General features: G+C 37.3%; 1 protein-coding gene across 3 annotated transcripts in view; it reads left to right on the plus strand.

The window, feature by feature from the left end:
• LOC105053997 (uncharacterized) overlaps window positions 1–13,701 on the plus strand; it is a 44,993-nt gene that overhangs the window by 24,962 nt on the left and 6,330 nt on the right. For all 3 annotated transcript variants that reach the window (XM_029267270.2, XM_010935364.4, XM_073245858.1), the window contains 10 exons: window positions 9,103–9,229; window positions 9,395–9,498; window positions 9,581–9,706; window positions 9,828–9,914; window positions 10,663–10,809; window positions 10,893–11,042; window positions 12,362–12,409; window positions 12,499–12,645; window positions 12,720–12,781; window positions 13,527–13,680. In XM_029267270.2, the coding sequence (XP_029123103.1) occupies window positions 9,103–9,229; window positions 9,395–9,498; window positions 9,581–9,706; window positions 9,828–9,914; window positions 10,663–10,809; window positions 10,893–11,042; window positions 12,362–12,409; window positions 12,499–12,645; window positions 12,720–12,781; window positions 13,527–13,680 (1,152 nt within the window). The remainder of the gene's footprint in view (window positions 1–9,102; window positions 9,230–9,394; window positions 9,499–9,580; window positions 9,707–9,827; window positions 9,915–10,662; window positions 10,810–10,892; window positions 11,043–12,361; window positions 12,410–12,498; window positions 12,646–12,719; window positions 12,782–13,526; window positions 13,681–13,701) is intronic.

The following is a 13,701-nucleotide window of genomic DNA, read 5'->3' on the forward strand; positions in this document are numbered from 1 at the left end:
GAGGTGAGCAGACTCGATGGGAATGATGATTTGGACCAACGGCATCGGCTCCGAGCACAACAGATCCATCGGGGGGCAGCACCCCTGTCCCCGCCCACCACCATGGCTATGGTAATCCCCCATACCCTCTTCTCTTTCTCCTCTTGCTCTCCCTCAACCACCAGGAGCCACCACCTTGGCCGATCCATTATGATCCCTAGCAACATGTTCCTAGCCACATCGCCATCATCGTCCGCTCCTCTAAGGCGCCTACTTCTATAGCATCGGGGATGGGGATTTCGGTGATGATGTTGTCGAGGGGGGTGGAGACAAGGATACGATGGCTCAATGCATCCCACTTGGCATACTCGCGAAGTCATCCAGGCTGTGATACTTGGAGGGGGAGTGCTCGGGGGAGGTGATGAGGGCAATGGGGATGTTGGTGATGAGGATGAGAATGGCCGCCTTAAATCATGGTGGGATGGGGTGGGTGGGAAAAAGGGAAAGGGGCGATGTGGCATCAATCACGGGACTTGACTGACCAAGATAGCAAGAATGGAATTTGGGAGAATCTGGACTAGATGTCTATTTGAATTTTAAACGAAAGCGATGCTGCGATAACCTAGGTTCAGGCACTCAGCCCATTTAAAATTAAAACATGTTTCCTAGCTCGACTTGATCCGAATATTACATGGGTTAAACGGATCAGACGTCTGAAATTTGAACTTGACCCGAATATTAAATGGATCAACCTATTTATAATCCGAATATGTTTAGTCCAAACCTAAATTTGCTTATGATGGGTCGAATGTGAGTTGGGTTGGCAAGTTAGGCCATATTTTGCCACCCCTAACTAGTGGATCAAACATGGGATTTAATAGCAAATAATGAGAAGTGATATAGATATTAGTTTTCTTTTTTTTTTAGTTCCCTCGGGGGGTGGAGTGGTGTTTCTTTTAAATGGATCAATTTATACACCATCTAAGAGAGAGAGAGAGAGAGAGGAGAATGCCTTGCTTTATGAACTTATATGTCATAAAATTGGTTAAGATTTTATCAGAAATTTTTTACTGAAATATGGTTATTTTTAAAAAAAATTATCAAAATAATGTTCTTTGAAAAGTATTTATTAAAATACTATACAGAAGAAAGTCGTCCTATGGTAGGACGACTTTAGATGCCAACTCACCACCTTCCACACCATGTGGAAATGTGAGTCAGCAAACGAGTCGCCTATAGAAGGGCGACTCATAGTCGCCTTATGGAAGAGTGACTATATGAGTCGCCCTTCTATAGAGCAACTTGTAGAGTCGTCTTACTGAAGAGCGACTCATAGAGTGGCCTACATAACTCCCTCTCTCCCTCCCCTCTCTCTATGACTTGAGGAAAAAAAAAGCCAAAACCAACTGATTCTCGATCCCCCCTTTCCTCCCCATGCGATCCCCGCCTCTCCCTCTTGGTCCCCAGCGCAGACGCCCCCCGCTCCCTCTTGATCCCCAGTGCAGATGCTCCCCTCTCCTTCTCGGTGCTAGAACCCTCCCTTCTTCCTCTCGATCTCTGGTGTAGACGAACCCTCTCTGTCGGTCCCCGATGGCCGTCCCTCCTCTCGGCGCGAGAACCCTCCTCTCCCTCTCGGTCCCCGATAGTCATCCCTCTCAGCCCGTCCCCCTCCTTCTCGATGTACCGCTGCCCCTCCCTCCTCTCGATGGTCCGCGGCATGAGAACCCCCCTCCCTCTCCCTCTCGGTCCCTGACGGTCCTCCCTCCTCTCGGCCCGCCCCCCTCCCCAACGTATCACCGCTGGCGGTCCTCGGTGCGCCGCCCCACCCCCATCCAGAGAGGCAAAAGGTATTTTATTTTTATTTTTATGATTTAATTTTTTATATGAATTATAAATTTATTTTTATAATGTTTATTTATTATTTTATATTTTTATGTTTATAAATTTATGTTTATAAACATAAATTTATGTTTATATTTTTATGTTTATAAATTTATATTTTTATATTTTTATGTTTATAAATTTATGTTATATTTTTATAAATTTATGTTTATACGAATTATAAATTTATGTTTATTATAAATTTATATTTTTATAATGGAAGGTAATTTGTACAGGAGGAAGGCAATTTAACGTAAATAATGTTTATTTATAAATAAATTATCAAAATAATTTTCTATCTGGGGCTTGTTTGGTTGGCTGGGTCCAAAGTCCCATGGGATTCGTGGCCCAACCAACAGGTCAATTTTTTCTTCTTATGGGATTCTTCGAGCCAGCCCACTTAAAAGGTGGCCTTGGATGCTTGAAAACATAGGCTTAGCTGGCTTGTAATCCAATACTTATGGTGGTTGGGCCACAAATCCCATAGGATTTTGGGCCCAGCCAACCAAACAAGCCCCAAGTAGGAAATTATTTTGATAATTTATTTATAAGTAAACATTATTTACATTAAAAATTTGCATTGCATAGAATCATAGACCTGTCTTTTGATTAATGTACATATTCCACGGGATCCGTACATTTATATATTTTTGTACAGATGGTAGAATTATGTATATTGTTCAATTGATTGTCCAGTTTGAACAGTTTGCGAATTGCAATTAATTCTATAGGTAATTATAGTAATCAAACTATACGCAGAGGGTTCGAGAGAAATTTCGGACAGTATTTTTCTTTAGTTCTCACCATACATTTTTAGCCATATGGGGAGAACTAAGAAAAAATACTGTCAAAATTTTTTTCGGCCCCTATTGCATATCATTTGATTACTGTAATTATCTATAGAATTAAAGCAATTCCTAAATGGAATAGGATCTAACCTTACCTATTAGACGGTGATAGGATGCATTTATTATGTAAGTCATTTTAAATGTTAAGTACTTCCTCCTAGTGAATATCTGTTTATATGTTCATGCAGTTTTTTTCACAATAATTTTCAACAAAATGGATGCAAGTCTTGTCACTGTTATCTTTCATTGGGACGGGAGGATCAGTCAAAAGGCTAACGGTGCATATTATGATGGTGGAAGGATCTAGATGACCATGGTGGATCGTAACGCAACATACCTAGAACTTGTGCGAATCTGCTATGCTGTCACTGGATGGAACCCCAATCACTGTGGAGTTTTCTTATTATGTAGATTTTCGATGCATACTGTTGGACAATATTTGACTGTACCTATTAAAGATGATCAGAACACGAACACCATCTTGGGCATCCCATCGGGGGGGTTTTTCGAGCGGTTGAAATTTTTATTGAGCCGACAGCGGTAGGAGTTTCGGGTGGTGGTGAACAGCATGTTAGTGTCTTAGGCTGTATCTACCCCACTTACGCAGTCGGGGATGGGTGGTTCTCTACCTGATGCAGCTTCAATGGCCGATGAAGCTGGGTATGAGTACGGAGGCACCTCAGTATGTACCATTGGGGGATCAGTAGCATCCGTAACTAATAGTCTTTTGTATATGGTAGGTGCAGAGTCTGCATATCAATATCCTAGTTATATGGCAGTTACTGTGGAGCACGAATCTTACGATCCTGTATCACTTAATCAGCCACATACAACACATTGGATTTGGAGGATTGGGAACTGCAATGGCTGATACAACTTTATTGAAAAATGAAGCCGCTGTTAGTTATGATCCTAATCCTACTGATGACGAAGATGAGGATGATGATGTAGAGTCTGATGGTAGTGATAGTGGGGAGTCTAATGCAGAAGAGGATGTTCCATCACATGAGGCACCCCTTGTTCTTGAATTCGGACTAGTTGATGCATCTGACGATGATGAGACCGCATCCCATGGAGTATTGCCAGAACATCCATTTTTTTGTAGGAATGAAGAGTTAAGAAAGGGAATGGTATTTGGATCGAAAGAACAAGTCCAACATGTTATGAAACAATATGCCATTCGCATTCACCATCCTTTCAAAGTCGTCAAGTCAGATAGAGTTAAATGGAGTGTTGTGTGTAAACAATTTGATACTTGTAGTTAGCATCTCTGTGCATTTCTTCGGATCAAGATGCAACGATGGGAGATAACGGTATATAAAAGGCCACACACATGCTTGAATGCAGATGTCATGCGAGATCATCCACAACTTGATGCACGGATAATTGCCGATATCATTAGAGGATCAATTAGGATAGAGATATTCATATCCATATTAGTCTGTCAGGCTTATGTATGTGATGCATGGCGGTACGAGGCATCTTACATAAAGACGTGGATGGCTAAACAACTTGTTATGGGCGAGTTGTTTGAAAATTGGACAGTCCTATAATACATTGGGTCTTTAGCTAGTTGCAGTTCGTCGTGCCAATGAGGGGATCGTCGTAGATTTTGTAAAATTTTCTGCAACAGAGGCATACACAGCGGTATTTCATCGAGTTTTTTGGATATTTGGTCCATGCATTCAAGGCTTCCAGTTCTGTCGCCCACTGATTATTATCGACGCAATGCATCTATACGGTCGATATAAGGGTACTCTCATGATAGTTGTGGGAAGGGATGGAAATGGGAGTATCTATTCTCTAGCATTTGCTATTTGTGAAGACAAGAATCATAATAGTTGCTCATAGTTTTTATGGCATTTGCGTTATTATGTGGCACGTGATCGTATGGAGATTGGCATAATTTCAGACCGACATAAAGGAATATTAGCTGCTGTTTCAAATGAATCTGTTGGATGGACAACACTATATGGGTATCATAGATTATATCTTTAGACATATTGAGGCTAATCTAAACGGTCGATTCTATGATGCTACATTTTTGGCTTATTTTCATCAAACTGCAAAGCAAAATCAGTCCTGGAAGCAAGGTTCGCTGTACCAGTACCGGACGGTGTGCCGGTGCCGGACCGGTACGGTATCGGTACCATACCGTACCGATACTCGATACGCCCAAGTGTACCGGTCCGGTATCGGTACACTATTTTTTTCGATTTTCATTTTTTTTTTGGATTTTTGAAGTTAATAATTGATATATACAATCTCAATATGGTATTATATTGCATATTATTGACATATTTTGGTTCAATTTGAAGTTAGGTTGCGGTATAAAGATTCTTGATCCAAAATTTCAAACATATATTTATTTACATTATATTTCAACTGTGTCATCTTAAAACTAAAGAAAAATATATAAAATATGTATTAAAATGTATCTAAATATTTAAATACAAAGCGCAATAACTGATATACGAACCTTAAGATGTACTCTGCATTTAATTTTTTGTCAAGTGTCTGTGACGCTCGTAGATGTCTGGATCATCAGCATAGTCTGAAGGGACATCAGTCCAACCCTCTATCCAAGCTGCACCGTACTCTCGAATATTCATTATCCCATAAGGCATCCTCTGTGGATTGTAAGACATTTCAGACCTCTTGCTAAAATTCTGACTCTGAAAAGTATTCTCGAGATGATGGTACGGTTGTGGAGGAGCCCATCCAAATATGCCAGTAGCAAAATCTGATCCGTAAGATGCTCCAAGTTGCATAGGGTAGTAACCACTAGAAGATGATGTCTCGGATGCACCATATGCATATGGATCATAAGGTGGCTGTAGATAATAGGATCCATAATGCGGGATGATCCAGATATATCCATGGACCCTACTCCACGTGCAAGATCGTCCGCAGTATATATATAATTAAAATATATGCAAGTATAACAAAACATGATAGTTTAATGATAATTAAAATAATTATATATAATTTTAAAATAATTTTAATAATTATTTTAAAACTTATAAATTCAAAATAAATATGTTATATGCTTCAAATAATATTTTTAAATTAACTAAAATATAACACTATTTTTATATATTTTTTATTTTATAATTAAAATTTTTAATTTAAATAATTAAAAAAATAATTTTTTAATTTCAAATATTTGAAAAAAATTTGAAATTAGATTTAAGTAGCTTGAATCATTCTAAACATGATTTTCAAACTTTAATTTTTTCCCTAATTTTTTTTTAATTTTTAAATAAATAAATATTTAAAAATATTTAAAAATATATAATTAACGAAAATTATCAATTTTGGTGTCATCGTGTAGATCTTCCAAAGATCTATCACATATAATTAAATCATACCAAAATCATAAGATTTTGGCATGATTTTTTCCTATTTTTATTTTCTCATTTTTATCCTATTTCTAACAATATAAACAAAAAAAATATTTACTAACAAAATAACAGATTATCTTACCTCCGGCCAAAGATCAGCCTCTTCTCAAATCACTCCAATTTCACAAAATTTTGCCTTCTTTTCTAATTTTTTGGAGGTCTCAACGATTAAGTTGCCCATGGCCATGGGGGTTCTCTGAGAACTCTCAGAGAACACCGAAGGCCTGGTGCTTTAATGGGCCATGGGTGTTCTCTGAGAACTCTCAAAGAACATCGAAGGCCTGGTGCTTATTAAAGCACCAGGCCCTCTCCCCATGTGAAGTGGGCCACGTTCATTTCTCTCCCCCCAACCACGTGAAAAGACCCCCACCTTCCCCCCTCCCCCGTTCCCATGGGCGGTACGGTTCGGTTCATCCCGAATCGGTCCAGAACCGAGCCGTACCACCCGGTTTCGGGCGGTATGGGCCTGAACCACACCGAACCGGGCGGTTCGGTGCGGTTCAGGGTTGTGTTCCGAAAAAAAGGCCCGAACCGGATCGGTAAAGGACCGGTCCGGCTCGGTACGCCCTGTACCGGGCGGTTCGGTTCGGTACGGCGAACCATGCCTGAAAGTTTGATCGAAGCATGCAATACATTGAGAGAACATGGCCCAATTACTTCCAATATCTGATAATATATCCACTTGATGATCTGAGTAAATGGGCATTGGTGCACGACATAGGTGGATGTAGGTATGGAATAATGAATACCGATCTATCTGAAAGCTTCAATAAGGTGTTAAAGGGGGCTCGCTCATTGTCCATTATCGTCTGTGTTCGTCTTTTCTTCGAACGCTTGCCGAAGTGGTTCAGCTTCAGATGTGCAATTGCAGCACGAAGAAGAGAGGTCGGCAGGATATTCATAGATAAGATTAAACGAAAGTTAAATAGATGGCAGCTGAAGTTTAGGGAGCATTGTGTGGTTAAGTATAGTAACCAACCAGATTTGTATGAGATTCAGTTGAGACGAAGGCATTATAGCCTCAATGAACCTGACTATACACAGATAGTGGACTTGGGAGCACGCACATGCACATGCAGGAAGTGGCAGTTACTGCATTACCTATGCTCCCACTTGTTTGCTGTTTGTGCCAGTGAGAACTTAGACTGGAAGCAATTCGTTGATGACTGTTATATTATTGCACATTATGAGCAGTCATATGCACCTACCTTCCATCCTTCAGAAAGTCCATGTTATTGGCTTGAGTGGACCGCACTGAGATTCATACCACACCTGTCCACAAAAAGACAAGAAAAGGGGCATCCACAGTCAAAGGGCATTCGAAATGATATGGACGCAATAGAGCGTCAAAATATTATACGGTCTGGATTATGCAAGGAGATAGGGCACAATCGGCGTAGATGTCCCCACCAGCACTGATTTATCTTTTTTTTCATATGTACTATCTTTATGGAACACTTATGTTCTTTTTAAACTATTTTGATTATGTAATCATATCAGGTAAATGCTTGAAAAAATATATGAAATGATCCTGTTGTTAATGTTGGTTATTTATCATTTTTGATATTTCTTACTATCTTTGATATTTCTTACTATCTTTGTCCATCATTTCTAAGATAACTAGTTGATTCCTAATGTACCCTTAACCATAATATAATATAATATTTATCTAATATATTATAATAATATAATAATGTAATAATATAATATATTATACTATATTATTATATATAATTATATAATATAATATATATTATATTATATTAATAAAGATATTGATATAATATAATACTATAATATCATATATATTATATTATAATAATGTATAACAGTAAAATAATATCATATATTAATATTTTATAATATAATATTGTAAGTAATAATATAACAATATAATATAATTTGTTGCAATAAATAAAATAATATATAATAATAAAATATATTATATTACATATTGATATAATACTATAATAATATAATAATAGAGTATAATATATTATATATTAATATTTATAATATATTATACTATATAATAATATAATATTATATTATACAATATTATAATAATGTATAACAATAAAACAATAAATATACTAATATTTTATAATATAATATTATAAATAATAATATAACAATATAATATATGATAATATATTATAATGATATAATATAGAATAATAAAATATAATAGTTATATAATATATTATTATATTACATTATAATATATTATAATATTATAATATAATAATATATAATGTTAGATAATATATAGAGTCGCCCTACCGTAGGGCGACTTATAGGGTCGACCTATCAAAGGGCGACTCATTCTCTGGTTCACCTGTCCCCAGCTGGCGGTCAGGCTAGTGAGGTGGCATAGAAAGTTGCCCTATCAAAGGGTGACTTTCCTTTGGGCAGCATTTTGGTAAATAGTTTTAGGAAGACATTATTTTGATAATTTTTTTTTAAAATTAACTGTAAATCGGTAAAAAATCCTTTTATCAGGTGAGGGTGCCCCCACCCTCCCTTTAGGATTTTGAACTACAGGGAAGGCTAAGGGAGGGCGTTGTGTTCCAGATCTACCTTTGGTACTGATTACCATTTAGTAAATTTTTGATGCATGCAAAGCTCGAAAACCAAAAAAAAGTTCCACTCATGCTATTTAATATTAATCCCATATCTTTTATTTGTTGGGACATCACCGATGTTCCAGCTGCTTTTTTTTCAGAAAATATAATATTTGATGAATAGTTATTGCATTGATTCAGTCAAGTTCTTTTCAAGCTGTTTGTCATTTGTAGGGTTACTGTGGTTTAATTTGTTCTCAGTGCAAGTCTGCTGTTTCTTGCTCTACATGCCAAAATCATTTTTGATGGACATTGTTTCTCAAACTTTATTCTTGAGTATTTCCTTATTTTTTTCATTCTGTTTTTCATCTTGTAGTTCAGATTCTCTATTATGTTTAATCATTGCTGTTGATTGTCCTGTTGCAGGTTATATACTCGGATGAGGAGCGGAAGTTCAATAAAGATGTAACAATTGGTCTTATTCGTTCTGAGTTGCTAAATCTTGCGGAGTATGATGTCCATCTGGCAAAACTTATTGATGGAGGGAGGAATAGTATGTTGTAAAAAATATATATTATTTTTCACTTTTGGATGTTACCGAACTGTTTAACTTGATTTCTTTATTCATCTGAAAGTTGGAGTTTGTGGGGTTTTTGATTTGTGTCTGAGAAGCATTCATTTAACTAATGAAATACCAACAAGTTGCATTCATTCACAGAAGTTGCTACGGAGTTTGCGATATCCATTTTCGAAGCATTGGTAGTTCAGGAAACTGTAGTCCGTGCATCAGAACTGTACAATCTCATGGAAGCCTTGACCAAGGTATGCATGTTTTAAAATTGCTAGATGATGCTATTATTTTCTTGTCAACTATTTGTACTTAATATTACATTTGAGCGAGCAGGTAGCGATGAGGCCAGGGTCACGGGAGTCATTGCAGCAGCTAGTTGAGATTGCCCGAAATAGCATGAACACTGCTCCCAACATTACTGCTAGCGAGAAGCCCAGGCAATCTAGGGATAATAAAAAGGTAAATAAAAACTTTCATGGCCAATTTATTAAATATCTTCATTCTGAATTTAGTATAATATATGTAGCTTGATTTTCAGGATGTGGAAAATTAACCTGATCTAATATGCTAATTGCGACAGGTACTTTCTGGTCGTTCCTTGGCAAATAGAGAGGATTATAATGCTAATGATCCTACAGTGGCAGAGCCTGCTGGCTTCCGAGATCAGGTCCTTCACAATTTTTTTTTAAATGTATTCAGTTGATTATGATGTTAAATTGTAAAATGTGTATGAACGTATATGCACATGCATATACATATACATTATATGTAATTATACATGTTGGTTCCATATGTTTACATACTGTATATGTACATATATTGGTTGTATGTTGGTTTTCGGTGCCTGTTGAAAGTTGTGTAATATACAAATATATGAAGAACCGGACCTGGGACACCAGCCCACACTAATGGTGCCCTTTATTGAACCTTGAGTTATATGTTCAGGAAGTAAGTGCGCATCTGAATTGGCACTTATGAATGAAATTTTTCCACAAGGAGTTCATGAAATTGAAATGGGAAAGAATGGCTGCAAGGTGCAGGAATTTTCATATTGAACAGGTCGACCAATAATTGTCAGACAATGATTGTGGGCCTAAATACCAGATTTTAGTTGTGATTCTTACTTGGAAAAAAAGGCTTATCTAGAAGAGCATGAGGAGGGGTTAGTTATGATGTCTATCCGTAATGTTCAAAACTTTTCATTGGCACTTCAACCCAAATTTCACTATTGTCAGTACTTTTACCATATGTTTTTCTTGAATCTGTGTTTTGTTTAGAAACTGCTGTATATATTGGAATATTTCAAACTTTTGCAGCACTTGTTATCATGTTCATTGTATTATTTGCCCATTTTCATTTAATCTTTGTGAACCACTTTTTTTTGACTGCTGGGAATTTATTGGCTTACTTTGTAGGTTGGTCTTCTCTTTAGTGATTGGTGTCAGATTTGTGATCTTCCAGCTACAAATGATTCAGCATATAGTCATTACATCTCACAGTTGCAACAATGTGGTCTGCTTGAGGGTGATGATATTACAGACCGGTTCTTCCGTATTCTGATGGTGATCTAGATACTCATTTGGAGACCATACTAATTTTGTATTTCCTCTAGATGGTTAAGCTGCTAATTTTTGTGACATTTCAGGAAGATTCTGTTTCACATTGTATACTTCCTGAGCAAGTCAGTTCTCCAGGCCCAGTGTCACTCCAATCAGTTCAGCAGCTGCAACAACTCCAGCAGCTCCCCTACTTTTCCATTGATTCATTTGCAAAGCTTGTGGCGCTAGTTCTGAAGGTAGCTTGAACATCTGTTACATGCACACAAACCTATGCATTTTTGAGATTGCATACGTTTGCGCAGATATTTGTGTATACATGTGTGCGCATGCATGCATCTGTGGTCTATACTTCCTGTGTAGGAATGTTCAGTTATATCAATAGGCAGGGCCAGGGATATGGAAAGGGCAATTATGCTGCCAGAGATTTCTAAAAATTCTATTTTCTGTATATATATATATGCTGTGTCATATCTTGCATGGTAATTTTCAGTTATATCTGCAGGCAGAGCCGGAAATGTGAAAAGGGGCAATTGCCCTGCTTGAGATTTCTAAAAAATTTTATTTTCAATATACATTCTGTCATGTCCTGTGACCTGACCTGACTATGATATTGGGATTTGGTTCAGTTTTATGACAAGAGTGCTGCCATAAAATTTGAATTTTAAAACCACAAATTGGATTAGGAAACGGGGAAGTTTTAGTCAAATTCTTCTGATTTGGTGAAATGCACTTATTTAGGTGCATGGATTTGGAAAGAACCAAAAGAGGGCAAACAATGATAGAGAGGGGGACTTTTGGTGCCATGTGGCATGAGGTACTTCTTTTATGCGTGGAATGGGTGCACCCTGGACATTACTCTCTCTCTTTGGGTAGGGGGCCTTAACACCCAATATTTTGCTTGATCGGCAAGTTACATAGAGTTGTGATGCAATTTAGCTTGTTCATTTAACCCCTTACACAGTTATGCCCACTCTTATGCACACACAAGGGTTAAGCATAAAATACACATTAAGATCATGTACGAGGGATGGTAGTTCCATTCGATGGGGATTAAATATAAAATGGAAGTCAATCCAGTAGGTGGGCATTGGACCTCAATTTCCCACTTTTTAAAATTCGCTGCTTCAGTTTGCTTTTGAAGAGAGCAACAACTTTCATCTTTGTTTTGTTTTGTTCTTGAATAAAAAACTAGTTTTCATCAAAAATTTGTATATACACAAACCCTTGAATAGTCACAGGAATTATTAACTAATTTATTAAAAAGTGTTAAAATTTAAGCTGATGCTTATGTAGACTCCGGCTTATTTATCCCATGCAAAAGTCATATTATTAGTCCTCATTTTAATCTGTTGCACAATCAAAAGAGACCTAGACTCCAGACACACATGATTGAGTCATACTCCCTTGATTCAAATACTGTGCACATGGGATAGGCTGGCTCCTTCTGGAAATAAAACATGAATCCACCACTGGTTGATCTTGTTCTGATTTGTTTTCTTTGTTTATTCCTTGCATGACGATTCCTTTTATCTACTTCTTTTACTTTTGTTTTCAGTTCTGTTCAGTAGATCAAGGATCAAGTAAAGCTATACTTCTCCCCAAGGTTGGATCTCAAGAAGTTTGGTGACTTTTGTTTTGCTTCACTGAGCATTATTATAAGTGAATTTTCTTCTGATTCTGTTTCGTCAACAGATACTGTCAGTTACTGTAAGAGTCATCCAAAATGATGCAGAAGAGAAGAAGCTGTCTTTCAACCCAAGGCCATACTTCAGGCTGTTTATTAACTGGCTTTTGGACCTTGCTTCTCCAGATCCTGTCCTTGACAGTGCCAACTTTCAGGTATGTGGTATTAGAATAATTTGTGATCATGCTTGTGGATTCTTATTTATCTAATATCGATCTGCTTCTTTCAGGTGTTGACTTCTTTCGCAAATGCTCTCCATGCTTTGCAACCCATGAAGGTTCCTGGTTGGAGGTTATTTGCTTTTCCTGAACCCACACCCGCCCCCTCTTTTCCCCCTCACCCTCCCCCTCCCCTCTCCACCCATCCCCCGATAAGTCCATCACGTGCTTTGTCTATATGAGCTCCCTATCGAATTTCAATTTTCATGGCTTCATGATCCTAGTTGGCAGGCAATCACAAAGCTTCATTATGCATTTATTTGCTAACAACTCTTTTCTAAAGTAGTGTTAATAAATAGCAGAGCTTGTTGGTAAGCAGAAGCATGTTATTTGTAATTGATTGCATCAGAAATGTTATCTTAAACCTTGTTTCATTTACTGGATTCTATGAATCTTAATTCATGTCCTCTGTCTTCTTAAATCTCATGTTCAAGGATTGATAAATACTTTTGTCCACTCAACTGTCGCTGCTGCAAAGCTTCAGTTGACATGCTAATTTAAATTTTTAGTTCAATATTTTTAACATGAATGAATTCCTTCTTGTTATGACCAGCTCTTTAGGAGCTTATGGATAGAATTTATACATTTTTTTAGATCCTGTTAGATGCAGCATCCTTGTATTTTTGACAACCTTTGTTAAGCCACATGAAATGAAAGACTTCATAAAGCTAATCTGAGATATGAGAACAAAACCTATATCCTCATTCCCTTTTCTCTAAAGTGGCTTCAGCTGAATAAGTCCAGAATTTAACGCTCACTTTTTTCTTTTCCTCCTTTCCATGCCAAGGCCTTTATGTCTAACTAAAGTGTTTTTATAGCTTTGCATGGCTCGAGTTGGTGAGCCACAGAAACTTCATGCCAAAATTGCTGACATGCAATTCTCCCAAGGGTTGGCCATTTTTCCAGCGTTTGCTTGTTGACTTGTTCAAATTTATGGAGCCCTACTTGAGAAATGCTGAGCTGGGAGAACCAGTTTGTCTTTTTACCTCCTGA

Source organism: Elaeis guineensis, chromosome 11, assembly GCF_000442705.2.
Source record: "Elaeis guineensis isolate ETL-2024a chromosome 11, EG11, whole genome shotgun sequence".
Lineage (NCBI taxonomy): Eukaryota > Viridiplantae > Streptophyta > Magnoliopsida > Arecales > Arecaceae > Elaeis > Elaeis guineensis.